This window comes from Humulus lupulus, chromosome 9 (genome assembly GCF_963169125.1).
Source record: "Humulus lupulus chromosome 9, drHumLupu1.1, whole genome shotgun sequence".
Taxonomy (NCBI): Eukaryota; Viridiplantae; Streptophyta; class Magnoliopsida; order Rosales; family Cannabaceae; genus Humulus; species Humulus lupulus.
The window spans coordinates 1,857,909-1,873,162 of NC_084801.1; the positions used below are offsets into that span (position 1 = coordinate 1,857,909).

At 36.3% G+C, this 15,254-nt stretch overlaps 2 protein-coding genes across 3 annotated transcripts; one reads left to right on the forward strand and one right to left on the reverse strand.

Moving 5' to 3' along the window:
- Positions 1-1,761: 1,761 nt before the first annotated feature.
- Positions 1,762-4,554, forward strand: LOC133802182 (transcription factor GTE1). 2 transcript variants are annotated; one of them, XM_062240455.1, is made up of 9 exons: positions 1,762-2,002; positions 2,141-2,243; positions 2,349-2,585; positions 2,684-2,761; positions 3,080-3,304; positions 3,421-3,519; positions 3,649-3,707; positions 3,949-4,099; positions 4,206-4,554. In XM_062240455.1, exons 2-9 carry the CDS (start codon positions 2,172-2,174, stop codon positions 4,395-4,397), a joined length of 1,113 nt encoding a protein of 370 aa, XP_062096439.1. In that variant the 5' UTR covers positions 1,762-2,002; positions 2,141-2,171; the 3' UTR covers positions 4,398-4,554. The 2 variants fall into 2 exon arrangements, with proteins under 2 accessions (XP_062096439.1, XP_062096438.1); XM_062240454.1 differs by having other exon boundaries at positions 1,763-2,002; positions 2,122-2,243.
- A 354-nt stretch (positions 4,555-4,908) lies between these two features.
- Positions 4,909-8,068, reverse strand: LOC133802181 (ATP phosphoribosyltransferase 1, chloroplastic-like). The gene is made up of 11 exons (XM_062240453.1): positions 7,768-8,068; positions 7,620-7,679; positions 7,416-7,529; positions 7,251-7,316; positions 7,041-7,148; positions 6,834-6,917; positions 6,489-6,590; positions 6,255-6,368; positions 6,096-6,176; positions 5,855-5,974; positions 4,909-5,321 (listed from the first exon to the last, which is right to left on the reverse strand). The coding sequence occupies exons 1-11, from the start codon at positions 7,996-7,998 to the stop codon at positions 5,226-5,228; spliced, it is 1,176 nt and encodes a 391-aa protein (XP_062096437.1). The 5' UTR covers positions 7,999-8,068; the 3' UTR covers positions 4,909-5,225.
- Positions 8,069-15,254: the final 7,186 nt, after the last annotated feature.

Genomic DNA, 15,254 nt, shown 5'->3' on the forward strand with positions numbered 1-15,254 from the left:
GTTTTTCTTTTTAGGTCGAGAAAGTTCATACAATGGAAATAAGATTACTTTATGATAGTAATCATATGGGTCCCACAAATAATCAATAAAAATAATTATTTTAATATTTTTTTCTAATTACTTTCTATTCATTCATTTTTGCCAAATATTTTTAATTGGTTAAGTTTTATATATTTATTTTAAAATTAGTACATTTTAAATTTATATTATTTTATATATATATTTAATTTTTAAAATGATTTTAATTACGGGGCAAAAATGAGATAATAGAAAGTAATTAGAAAAATTAATAAAAAAAGAATAAAGAAGAAGATGATATTTTTTTTAATTGCAACAGTATAGTTTTTCTTTTAAAAAATATTTTTATTTAAAAGAAATTTTAAATAATTTTAGTCTTTTATCGAATTTTTCATTAATTTTTCTTAAATTTTTTAAGACCTAATAGAAAAATAGATTTTAAATATTTTATAATTAAAGGGGGCACAATTTGGTAATTGTCAAAGTATAGGGGACGAAAATGCTAATTATTTTATGTAAATCATAACGAGGGGCACAATTTGATAGTATCAATTGTTCATGAGAAAATTTTAAGAGACCATATATTTTAGGGGCATAATCTGGTAGTGTCAAAAGTTCAGGAGACAAAAATGTTATTTATTCTTCTGAATATATAAGTTTATGTTTAAAATTAAACTAAATAAATTTAGTTAATATTGATATCTTAAATTTTAGATGTTGTCTGTATTTTCACCTCCGACACTTGGCAAGCCCCAGTGATTGACTCGGACGTTCATAGACATCGCCGTAGCATGTTACTGCCCGATGCCTCTAGTCGGAGCAAGGGTCCTCCTAGGTGAGACTTTGCCTTTGACAACAGGTCGTGGGTGCCTTAGTAGATTACTTCCTGAGGTTCATCATTGGAGCTGGAGGTTCTTTAGCTCGGGATATTAAGGCGAAGACTCTCGTCCCCCAGTCATCTCCCAAGTCCGAGGTTTTGGTTCTCGGAACTAAGAAAGGGTGCAACGTGTCAGCAAATGCGGGTTTGCAGAGCCAGATGATCGTTTGACAACCTTTATGGGCGATCTGTCAACAATGTTGTCGAGTGTACGACTCGACAATTCGCACTCCCACTACACTGTCTGACATGGAGGTACTTACAGCACGCCTTGACAATACCAGGAACATGTTCCCCATAAAGTAAGTACCTTTCTGTAGTGGGCCCCACAAATCTCGCTTGGGTCGTGGTCTCTATTTAATACAACCCAATGTATTGAATAGGTATTAATCCCAAAATAATAGGAAGAATGTGTATTAATTTTAGATGATTCATATTAATTACCCAACCTCTATAATTAGAGCTGAGAGTCTCATTGTAAAATGTTCAGTTTTTTAGAGAGAAAAAATATTGTATTCAGAACAACCTAAACACTGCCGGAGAATACTCCATTGAAACTTGCCTTCACAATCTTTCAAACCTTTTAAAACCAGAGACTCGTTGATTATTATTCTTTTATAACCTGAACCAAGTAAAAATACTTGAATTCTATTCACTTCTTTATTTAATCTCATCTCTTAGGATTGATTGCCAAAAATGGAGTAAACATTAGAATTATGTGTTAACTAATAATTTAAATTGTTACATGAAAATTATTTAAATTATGTCCTAAAAAAAATGTAATGACCATATTTGAACTTGTCAACCTACTACATTATTAGACAATATTATAAATTTTATTTTTTTAAATAAAAAAAATCCAAACATCCCATCAAAAGTCATTTATTTTCTTCAAGTTTCAACTACTAAACAATAAAATATAATAATAAATTATAATGAGCTCGTTTAATAATAATAATAATAATAATAAATGTAAAGAGAGAAGAGGGTGGAAGAGGCGGTGGTGGTTCTCTTCTCTTCTCAGACGAACCCCAATCCCAATACCAGTCCCAGTCCCAGTCCCAATCCCAGTCCCAATTGGAGACGGTGGCAGCTTCTAATCTCTCTGTATGTTATTTTCTTCTACTGCCCTAGATTTCGATTTTGATTTCGATTCTCACTGACCTTTTCTTTCCTGTATTTATTTCTGGATGATTTTGTGGTGGGCGAATCGTTTTTCTCTAAAGATTTGGGCTTTTGCTTCAGAATTGAGAGTTGATACCAAGTCCGAAGAGAAATGGAGCCCATCAATTCCGATGTTGATGAATTTAAGACTTGTGTAGACGATATATACTCACAGGTTGATAAGGTACTGTTTAAACTTCTAATATCAATCAATAATTATCTCTTATCAAAACATACATGTTCTCACTTCACTCATGTATGTTCAAATTCAAATTCAAATGATTCCCAGCTTGAGAAAACTGTCAATGAGGTTGAACAGTTCTACTCAGCTCCAGCTACTACTGCTAATAAAGGTAGCAGCTCAATTGTGAAGGAGAAGGACAAAGACAAAGACAAAGATAAAGATAAGCTCTTGTTGACTACTCCTCTTAACATCTACCACCTCCAAGAGTCATCTCAAAGGGAAGCCACTGCTTCTAAGAGAATGCAAGAACTTATGCGCCACTTCGCTTTAATTTTCCGTCAGGCAAAAATACCATCTTTCTCTTTTTGTTTCAAGCTCAAACTCAACTCTTCTCTGACATGTTTGTTACTTTTTATTTTGGGCTTCCTTGCTCCATCCAGATTACTCAGCACAAGTGGGCATGGCCCTTTTTGGAACCTGTAGATGTTGAAGGTCTGAATTTGGTTGACTACTATGAGGTGAAGTGAAGCTTTCTGCTTCTTTTTACAAGTTTATCACTTTTTTTTTTCTTGATCTGTATGAACTTGTAACATTAGTTAGCCATTGACCTTTGAAAGACTGTGGCCTTCTTAGACCAATCATACGGCTGTTCTATTGTTATTGTCTTCGTGTGTTTGTTTATTTCTTTTGATTTTCTTCATTTGGACTTTGAATTTATGAGTGCATAAATCATGATGATGCTGAAGAACTCATGAATGGGCAATCGATTTATTGAATCTTTAGTCTGTGACTTTTCGCCATCTTTTATTCAATGTAGATTGTGTTTTCCTTTCCAGGTTATTGAGAAGCCTATGGACTTTGGTACAATAAAAACTAAAATGGAGACTAAAGATGGTACTGGATATAAGAATGTCCGAGAGATATACGCGGATGTGAGGTTGGTTTTTAAGAATGCAATGAAATACAATGATGAAAAAGATGATGTCCATGTGATGGCCAAAACTTTGTTGGAGAAATTCGAAGAAAAATGGCTGCAGCTTTTGCCTAAAGTTGCTGAAGAGGTAAATATGAATAATTTCTCCGTAGGTGTTGATTAAATGGTTTTTGTGAAAGATTCTTTTGTATGAAGAGCCTAGACTTTCTGTGTTTTTCTTACTGAAAATCTAAGTACGTTCAGGAAAAGAAACGAGAAGAGGAGGAAGCGAAGGCATTATTAGACATGAAGCTTACTCGGGAGGCTGCATATGCGAACATGGCTAAGGATACAAGTACTAAGGTTAGTCAAATTAGCAAAACCATTTTGTAGAGAACAAAATTAGAAGAAATTTTTACTTTTATAAAGTTTATTTTTATTTATTTTCTGTAGTTCATTGATATGTATTTGAATTTTCTTATCTTTCATTAGCTTCATGAGATAGACATCCAATTGAGGGAGCTGAAAGAAAGGGTGGTCCAGAAGTGCCGGTTAGTACTTCACACCAATGTTTACATGCTTAAATTTCAGCTTGTAATTTCCTTGTCTATGATGTACATTTCATGCATGTCAAGTTAGAACAACCATTTCTATTAATTATTCTTATAATATAAATGCAACGACTTGAACTTTTTACTGAGAACGCACCACAATAGCGGGCACATTAAACTTAAAGTTCAGCTTGTAATTTGTATGCACATAAAGAAGAAAATGCTAACTGGGTTTATTTAGGAGAATGTCCACTGAGGAGAAACGTAAACTCGGAACTGCTCTTACCCGTTTGTCTCCCGAGGATATCAGCAAGGCACTGGAGATAGTAGCTGAGAATAACCCAAACTTCCAAGCAACTGCTCAAGAAGTAGATCTTGACATTGATGCCCAGGTATAGGTCTTTGAAATTATGTTGCAGAGGCTTCATCAATGCTACACTGCTCTAATAAAGTATTTCATAATTTCATATCAATTCTTCTATTTCTTTCTATTTGCAGAGTGAATACACGTTATGGAGGTTAAAAGTTTTTGTGAAAGAAGCACTCAAAATTCAGGGAAATAATGCTAGTAACAACAATGTCACCAACAATAACAAGGACGACAACAAAAAGAACAACTCTAAACGAAGAAGAGAGATATGTGATGCCCTTGCAAAGTCTAAAAGGACAAAAAAGCTTTCTAATTTGTGATATATGTTTATAGCTATATAACCCATATTATTGTGTATTAATTCGACCTGGTAGCTGTTGGAATGCACATTTATCTTGTTGAGTTACTAACCTTTCTGAGAGAAATGTAAGTAATAGTATGTGCAGGCATTGAAATTAATTCTCTGTTGTTTTAACATATATTTTTGCACCGAAGCTCCTTGACCAGCTCTTGTAAAATTTTATCATGCGTTCGTTAAATTATATGGCAATATTTTCTCAAGGAAACCCAATCCACCCAAGTGCAGAGTAAAGTATTTTAGCCTTACTGATGATCTTATTGAAGGCAATCTTGTATTGGTAAGAGGTGTTTCCTTCAATAAGGTTTATTTTCAAGACTATGAATATGGTAGTATCATTATTCATTATTATCAAACCAAGTACCTACTCATCATGACATGATATCATTTGCCACTATATAATCAGTGGTGTGCTGTACAATAAGATCATCAGTGATTAGACTAGCAGTAGTATCATCCCAAAGGCAAGAAACTAAGAAAAAAGATGTGAATTTATTGAATAACTTACACCAACTGTATCAATTCTGATAACTACTACTTATTGAGTAGTGGCAAGAAATGCTGATAATCTATAACAAGCTTGCTGAAAATACAAAAACCAAGAGGGCCCCAAAATGACAATTCAAACAAGAATATGGTACAAAATTTTCCGTAGTTTGATTCTCCAAGCATTTTGATCCCACCATAAAGCCATTTGCCAGAAATTAGGAATGGGATATGGGCATGACAAACATTCCAGCCTTGTTACAGCTACAGAAATGCGATAACTTGGCTAAAGACCAGGGGACATTCAGACGCCAAGTTTTGAGAGAAGCTCCCTCCACCTTGGTGTTTCTTCATCGAAAATGTACGTTAAAGGAGAAATCAAAACCCCACTTCCTCCAATCTACACCAAAAAAAATAAATAGCAATTATTTTTCCAGCACGTTCTTAATGTTTAAAAGAAGATAAAAAAAGGTTAACTAATCAATCCTAATGCACAAGAAAGCATGTTTTCCAACTGTTTCGAAAAGCCTCATATATTCTAGAAGAGAATTGTTAAGGTGCACCACTAGTGCCCAACACTACAAGGAGTTAACATACCGCTATTGGTGCAATTCAACATCGGGTCCCACATATTAGAATTTAACAACTAACCAACTATAAGGTGCTACCTCATGTGGTGTTGGGCACCTTAAGGTGCTAAATAGCAACACTCATTCTAGAACATGATTACCATATGGTACTAAGAAGAATTATTTCTTCACCCTCGTGGATGTTTCTGTTTTGTAAGGATGAAGACAAAGAAAAGGCCATGCACAAACTAGAAAATTAGAAGCTACAAAGATGTATGACAGACAGGGTTTCATTAAAATTGTGCTGCCACTGATCTCAAGGGAAAACTAGAGAAATCAGTTTCATTGTCATTAAGAGACTCACCGCTCTTAATTGTTGCACAGACTTGTAGAGTTCCTTTTTGGGTACACATATGACAATGGCATAGTAGTCAGCTGAAACTCTTCCGTCGCGTTTACAGAAAACAGGACTTATAGTTGGACCCTGGATATGAAATTATTTAGACAAGCTTAAAAATTGAAAAGAAATAAGCTTCCAAAATAGAAGATAGATCATTCTAGTATAAACATGAAATTTGAACATATTACTTATGCTAAAATCTCACCTGCAACCCAGACAATGACGTCTGGCTGAGGATCCTCTCAGCAACTTCCTCTGCACTACTTCCTCTCATGTTTGCCGTTACCTGCCACGAAAATAGTTAAAAACAACACAACCTGAAGGCCAGAGGGCAAACAAATTACATGAGACATGATATGCGCACCGTGAACTGACCCACGGCCCTCAGATGTGCTTCCAGTCTTTCGAGAATCTCATGTGTTGTGTCAAGTACGCCTTTCCTCTGTATCAATGATCTTCTGGTCGCAACAAGAACAGCCTGAAAGATATTGCATTTCCTAAGTAAAACAAGAGTAAAAGCATGCTGCAGAACAAGCTGAATGAATTGAAAAACCTTTTAAAAGGAATCAAAAAGATAGCCCATGAAAAGGAGGCTTACTTGGCTTTCTAATACAGTTCCACCATCGATTTCTTTTAAGTTATTTTCTTTCAATGTTGTCCCACTACTCACAAGGTCCAAAATAGCATCAGCTATGCCCATCTTAATTTGACAAGAAAGATAAGTAGAATGTTAGTTAGCATTATCAGTCAGTTATGGCTAGAATTAACATTGTAAAACAAAAAAGTCTCCAGCATAGTAAAGGAAAAATATTCCAGGAAATAATGCAACTTAATGATATTGTATCTACAGTCTAATAAAGTTCACTACTTTTAGTAGGCAGAGAACGGTTATCCTTTGAATTTCAATTATATCCACCAAATATTGTTTCCCAGAATATCTTACCGCAGGAGCTGCCTCCAAAGCTCCGTCAGCCGTCGAAAAGGTGACATGCTTGACTCCATTTTCTTTCATGAATTTAGGACCCAGCTGCAAGAAAAGAAAAAGAAAATGAAGCTCAATACAGATAGAAGAACCTTAACATGAAGAGCAAAAGATAGTTGGCTGAAAAAGAAGTAAAAAAACTCGTGGGAAGACGGTTTAGGGTCATACATAGGTGAAACCAGTAGCAACACGAAGAGGTTTCTCTTCCGTCCATTGAGGCATTTGGGAAAGCCCCTTCATAGAGTTTATATTCTCAAAAATCCCATATTTGGGGATCTGAAAAAGAGAAACGAATATCCCAAAATGAATATCACAAGTAAAAAAGCAGCTAAAAAACCAGAGTGCTTGAATTGACAATTGGCAGGATAAGTGACTCACTGCAAAGGATAAACGACAATCACCATAGTCAAGAGCATCATGGACAATGATAAGATCCTCATTCTCCTGAAACAAGACAAGACCCATTTTAAGATTGTAAGTTTTCAAGTTTCAAGATTCCTTCCCCATTTTAACAAGACAATTCTTCTAAAGTTTAATGGTTACCTGGCCATATTCAGTGAAAGTGTCAAGACCCACAATGCCAAGGTCCAAGTCTCCAGACATCAATTTCCGTACGATGTCTTTGGGACGCTGAAACCACACTTCCAAGTTGGAGAGCTACAAAGCAAAGCACCCGTTTTTATTGAACGAAAAGGTCTTTTCTGAGTTTAGAATTAGAATTACGCAGATTAAGATGTTCATTTTCACCTGAGGGATTTCCGCAACATACTGGCGAGGATTGGTTTGCTTCACTGACAATTGGCAGTCCTAATTCAACAAAGAAACCGAATCAAAATTTGGTCTTTTTTTGTTTTTAATTGACGGAATTGGAAAGAGAAAAGGGGTTTAAAGTTACCTTGAGAAGATCGAGAGTATCCGCAGCCATTCGACCCTTGCTAGGAAGTCCGAGACGAATCTCATTCCGCTCGGAGACTTTGGTGTCTGCTCTGCCATTGACGACGGCCACTTGAGATTGGGCGGTGGCGCAACAGCGGAAAGAGTAGGAAGAAGAGGAGGTGGTAGAGAAGATGGTGAAAGAGGGAAGTGGGGAGGAAGGGTATTTTGGTAATGTTGGCAAGACGGCCATGGCCGCAGTCACTATGCTGAGCGGAGGTGACTGAATGTGCGAAGAAGAATAGTATTTGGATATTCGAGTTTATGGTGCCATTGGACAAAGCCATATCATATTATTATACAATATTCTTCATAATTTGCAAAAATATCCTTATATTTCTCAATATTGCACAACACCATTTCAATATGTTGGTACCTTTTGTTTTTACTTGATTCTAGTTTTAATTATCTATTATTGATAAAATACAAGTATCACCCTCTATTTTTCTTGAATACGCAATCCACTCTTGTGTTTTATTTGTTGAGAATCTGAATCACTCTTAATCCTACGCTTACTACCATGGAATGCAGACACAGTGAATTCATCTCTCCTTTCAGTTGCAACTGGTTGTTAGAATATTTTTATTTTGCTTTTGTAAAAGGCTTTCGGTTACAATTCCGTTTTGCCTTATTCTTTGTATTTGCCACTTGGCAGAATGTAAGAGGCTGCTTTTGTATTTTCACTGTGCTATAAATCAAAGAATTCTCCTCAGTATCATTTGAGCTGAGATTTCACATTTCTTGAATCTGCTTTTCTCTGAAAACGTTCTTGGTATCAGAGCCAGGTTGGTTGGCTCCGACATGTCTACCGGAAATTCTCAGACTCCTCCTCCTGGCACCCCAGCAAACAATCAGCAAGCACACCCAGTCACCCAAGTGTCGAGTGGAGTCGGAACCTTCACCAATAATGGCAGTACCTCCCAGAATCCTTTATACAACTATACTCAGCCCTTTACTACTCTTAATCAACCTTTTTCTTTGAAACTGGATCGAAGCAACTATATTCTGTGGAAGACGATGGTGTCAACCATTATCCGTGGTCATCGTCTTGATGGATTCATCAATGGAAGTCGAACGTGCCCATCAGAATTTGTAACGGCCGAACCTACACCTGAAGGACAACCTGGGTTTGGCATGCGACTTAATCCTGACTACGAACAGTGGATAGTAAGTGACCAGTTTCTTATGGGATGGCTTTACAGTTCTATGACAGAGTCAATTGCAACAGAGGTTATGGGATGTACTTCATCAGCCTCGTTGTGGAGTGCCTTGGAGCATTTGTATGGAGCTCATTCAAGAGCTAAATTGGATGAGACCAGAACTCTTATTCAGACTACCAGAAAAGGTAATCAATCTATGGTCGATTATTTGAGGCAGAAGAAAATGTGGGCAGATAGCTTGGCCTTAGCTGGAGACCCATATCCTGAGACCCATTTAATTTCAAATGTTATTTTTGGGTTAAGTGCTGAATATTTACCTATAGTTGTTCAGATAGAACGAAATAAAATGTCCTGGCAGGAATTGCAGGATATTTTACTGACCTTTGATAGCAAGCTTGAGAGGTTGCAGGCACTTGGAGAAATTCCTAAAACTGGGCATTCATCTGGATCTGGACTTTTGACTGGACCTTCGGCTAATATGGCAACACGACCCAATCTCAATGCTGGAAGAGGTGGCCGAGGTTCTTTTAATCCTAATCGAGGCAGAGGAAGCTTCAATAATGGTGCTGATCGAAGTTTTAGCTCAAGAGGCAGAGGCGGTAGAGGAAGGTTTACAAATACAAAACCCACTTGACATGTATGTGGCAAATATGGACATTCTGCAGCGTACTGTTATAAAAGATATGATGAGGCTTATATGGGACAAGAACCCAGTGCAAATCGAGCAACACAACCTGGGAATCATGCTGCGTTTATAGCTTCTCCTGAAGTGGTGGATAGTGACATTTGGTATGCGGATTCGGGAGCGAGTAATCATATCACCTCTGCTGCAACTCATTTGAATCAAAAGGCAGAATATGGAGGCAAGGATAAGTTGACCATAGGTGATGGTAAACAGATTGATATCTCTTTTATTGGTTCAAGTTTACTAAAAACTGAATCTAATGCTTCACTGGTGTTGAATGAAATGTTACTTGTTCCAAAAATTGCCAAAAACTTGATTAGTGTATCTAAATTGACAGCTGATAATAATGTGTATGTTGAGTTTCATGCTGCTTATTGTGTTGTGAAGGACAAGATAACAAGGGAGGTCTTAATTCGAGGGACTCTTAAGGATGGATTATATCAGCTGGATACCTCAACTATCAAGTCGACTTCAAGGCTCAAGACACGTCCAGTAACTAGCTACAAAGAGATTTTGCCAAAAATGGCTACTGTTTCAGTTTTTCAAAAAGACAATGTAACTCACTTACCTAGTGATGAGTAATTACTTTCAAAAAATGATGTATGGCATAGATGTTTAGGACACCCTTCTGTCACAGTCCTAAAACGTGTTCTTAATGCAACTAATGTACATTTTTCAATGAATGAAACGTTGCATTTCTGTGATGCCTGTCAGTTTGGGAAGTCTCATAGTCTACCATTCAAATTGTCTCTTAATAGGGCCAGTCATGTTTTGGATCTTGTTCATACAGATTTATGGGGGCCATCTCCAATAGCATCCAATACCAATTTTAAGTATTATATTCACTTTCTGGATGATTTTAGCAGATTTACCTGGTTGTATCCGTTGAGAACCAAAGACGAAGCACTGGATGCTTTTATTCAGTTCAAGAATTTTGTAGAAAATCAATTTGAAAGGAAGATTAAGGCCTTAAGAACGGACTGGGGTGGTGAGTTTCAGTCCTTTGTGAATATTGTTAAGCAAAATGGCATAGATTTCCAACATTCCTGCCCTCATACCTCAGCTCAAAATGGCAGAGCTGAGAGGAAACACAGGCATATCGTTGAGATGGGACTGACTCTTCTTGCACAAGCTGCGATGCCACTAAAATTCTGGGTAGACGCTTTCCAAACAGCAGTATACCTCATAAACAGACTTCCAACATCAGTTTTACAGTTCAAGTCTCCATTTGAAGTATTATTCAACAAAATACCAGATTATTCCTCTCTCAAGGTGTTCGGTTCGGCCTGCTTCCCATGCATTAGACTGTATCAACAACACAAATTTCAGTTTCATTCACTGAAATGTGTTAATTTGGGATTTAGTGCTTCACATAATGGTTACAAATGTTTGAGTACAACAGGGAGAGTTTATATTTCAAGAAATGTAACCTTCAATGAAATGGAGTTTCCTTTCAAAGCAGGTTTTCTCAATACATATGCCCCAGAAAAAGAGGTGGTGATACATAATGCAGCTTGGTCACAGCTGCCTTTTATTCCTTTTCCTCGGGCACCACAGAGTACCAGCGCACCATCTCCTGATTTGCCACCTGCTGTTTCGCCTATACCAACTTCAGAAGCTCCTCTTGTGTTTGACGGTCATTCAGAGGAAATTGAAACCAGGAATTCAGATTTAAATGCAACTGAAACGTGTCATTCAGAGACACATACAACATCTCCAATTTCGCCAGCCCAAGAGAGTGAACAAGAATCTATTATTCAAAAGGTACCGACACACCCAATGGTTACAAGAGCAAAGGCTGGGATTTTTAAGCCTAAAGTCTATCTCAGTAGTGCTAAATGGAGTCATGAATGGGCTGAACCAAGGAATATTCAAGAAGCTCTTAGATCCAAGGAGTGGACAGCAGCTATGAACACAGAAATTGAAGCCTTGAAGAAAAACAAAACCTGGGTTTTGGTCCCAAACTCAGCAGAGATTAACCCAGTTGGATGCAGATGGGTTTATAAAATCAAGCACAAAGCAGATGGAACAGTAGAAAGACTTAAAGCCAGACTTGTTGCAAAGGGTTTTCATCAAAGACCCGGGATTGATTTTAGTGAAACATTCAATCCTGTTATCAAAGCATCAACTGTGAGAATTATCCTGTCAATTGCAGTGTCAAAGAATTGGGCTATAAGGTAGCTGGATATTAACAACGCCTTCTTGAATGGTGTTCTAGAAGAGGATGTATATATGATTCAACCTCCAGGGTATGAAGATCCACAAAGACCAAATTTTATTTGTAAGCTTCATAAGTCTCTATATGGACTTAAACAGGCATGTAGGGCCTGGTTTGATAGATTAAAAGGCACACTTCAGCAATGGAATTTCAGAAACTCAAAATCAGATACGTCTCTATTTTTCAAGCTGACTGAAACTTCTGTTATATTTGTGTTGATCTACGTGGATGATATTATTGTAACTGGGAGTAATGTGGTTGAGCTCAATACCTTTATTGACAGGTTAGACAAACATTTCTCACTTAAATATCTCGGTGCACTTCATTTCTTCTTGGGAATTGAAGTTTATAGAGATGAGACTGGATTGTATATGACTCAAACGAAATACATTACTGAGATACTTGATAAATATGATATGCTCAATGTTAAATCTTGTCCCACGCCTATGGTCTCAGGGAAGCCTTTATCAAAAACAGATGGAAGTGTTTTGAACAATCCAACGATGTACATGAGTGCTATAGGAGCATTACAATACTTGTGCCACACTCGGCCAGATATTGTTTTTGCTGTTAACAGACTGAGTCAGTTCCTTCAATGCCCAACAACAAGTCACTGGAGTGGTGTGAAATGAGTTCTAAGATACTTAAAGGGTACAATGTTTCATGGTTTACACATTCCATATTCTGACAGACTATCAATTGTAGGTTTCTCAGACGCCGACTGGGCTTGCTGTGTTGATGATAGGAGATCAGTTGCTGGGTATTGTGTTTATTTCGGGGATTCTCTTGTTTCGTGGTCATCTAAAAAACAAGCTGTGGTGTCAAGATCCAGTACAGAGTCATATTATAGAGCTTTGGCCCATGTAGCAGCAGAAATAACCTGGATTGAATCGCTGCTGAAGGAGTTTCAGTTTCAGCTGCCACAAAAGTCGATAACATGGTGTGATAACATCAGTGCAAGTGCACTTGCTTCGAATCCAGTTTATCATTCAAGAACAAAACACATCGAAATCGATGTCCATTTTGTTAGAGACAAAGTATTGAAGAAGGAACTTGAGATTAGATATGTGCCTACATCAGACCAAATAGCAGATTGTTTGACTAAAAGTCTCACTCAGTCGCGATTTCAGATTCTAGTGGACAAACTTGGTGTGAGAAGGTCACCCCTTCGTTTGAGGGGTAGTGTTGAGAATCCGAATCACTCTTAATCCTACGCTTACTACCATGGAATGCAGACACAGCGAATTCATCTCTCCTTTCAGTTGCAGCTGGTTGTTAGAATATTTTTATTTTTCTTTTGTAAAAGGCTTTCGGTTACAATTCCGTTTTGCCTTATTCTTTGTATTTGCCACTTGGCAGAATGCAAGAGGCTGCTTTTGTATTTTCACTGTGCTATAAATCAAAGAATTCTCCTCAGTATCATTTGAGCTGAGATTTCACATTTCTTGAATCTGCTTTTCTCTGAAAACGTTCTTTATTAAATGTTAATTTAGATTCCGTGTTTTACAAAATAGATTAAAATAGTACCCTAGATTTGATTTCTCGATTTCGGTCAAAATATTTCAAAATATAATCTTTTGAATCCATCGCATCGCCAACGACTCAAGAATTGATCTTATAATTGAAAATATTTTGACCAAAATTGGGTCTATGATACTATTTTGATTTATTTTGTAAAATACAGAGTCCAAATTGTCATTTAGCATAAGAGCCGATCGCATACTCAGAAAAAATACAAGAACCAAAATGTTATTTTCCGATAATATTAATTAGTATTTTATATTCAAATTTAGTCAAATATATATTTATAGGGGAAGACTAATGTGGGGAAGTTGTTTTGTCTCTAATGTTATTGTTATGTTATGTTACTATCTAAGTACTTTAGTTATTGGTTCATTTGAGACATTAGTTTTAAATTTGAATGGTTGTGTTGTAAACTTAATGGTTCAATGACTTAATGTGGTAATTGTAAGGATTTAATTTAGTATTACTACTAAATAATGTTTAATTTTTTTGTATGATTTCTTTGTTTGTTAATTTCTTTAATATTCAATTTAGGTTCAAAGATAAAATAACCTATTTAATTCAATTGCGATTGGATTAGATTGGATGACGATTTCCAACATCCAACTTTTAATTGGATTGATTGGTTAGAAGTAAAAATGTTAAATCAGATTGGATGAGCACCCCTATCGTTAAGTTTACCACATTTGTTTGTTCCTGCATTTTTTTTATATATAATTTGAATTTAAAAATATTAAAAATAAATTTGATCAAATTTGAGTTTAAGATATTATTTTTGTAATATTATGTAAATCACAGGATACTATGTGAATACTATTATCAATAATAGAAGGTTAAAATTAATATTAATATATTCAAAACCCTAAGTACCAAAATGACAAAGTTATAAATACTTTTATATTGGGAAATTTCAGTTTGTATGTTTGATAAATGCTATAATTTAAAAAAAAAATGATAGACATATTACCCTTACCATTTCCTCTTCACTTTTCACTTCTCATTTCTCTCTCTTCTCTCTCTCTCTCTCTCTCTCTCTCTCTCTCTCTCGTATTTCACTCTCTCTCATCTCACAGCACCACCACCACACTAAATATTGTATTTCGAACAGATGTGGGCATGATTTTTGGGTTTTTTTTTGCAATTTTTTTTCAGATCTGAAACTCTGAAATTTGCAAAAAATCGACCTTGCTCAATGGTGATTCGATGGTGCTCGATGTCAGCTCGATGGGACCTTCAAAATCATGATTTTTCATGAAAAAATGACTTTTCTCGATGGTGGCTCGATGGTGCTTGATGCAATTCTTGCAAGAGACATAATTTTTCACTCGGGTGCCCGTTTGGGGTGATTTTTATTTTTATTTTGGGTATTTTTTCATGATCTACACGTTTGACATGTTCATATGCACATTTGTGAAGTGTAACACTTGTAAAAAATACAAAAGTGCAAGCATACCTCATGTTTAAGACATCTTTTGGTATATTTTCAAGTTTTAAAATTCTCAAATGTGCATATGAGCATGTCAAATGTGTAGATCTTTAAAAAATACCCAAAATAAAAAAAAATCACCCCAAACGGACACCCGAGTGAAAAATTATGTTTCTTGCAAGAATCGCATCGAGCAACATCAAACATCATCGAGCACCATCGAGCCATAATCGAACCACTATCGAGCAAAGTTGTTTTTTCATGAAAATCTCGATCTTGAAGGCCCCAACGAATGGTTGCTTGATAGTGCTCGATGCCAGCTCGATGGGGCCTTCAAAATCGAGATTGTTAATGAAAAAATGACTTTGCTCGATGGTGGTTCAATTATGCTCAATGGTGCTCGATGCGATTATTGCAAGAGACATAATTTTTTACT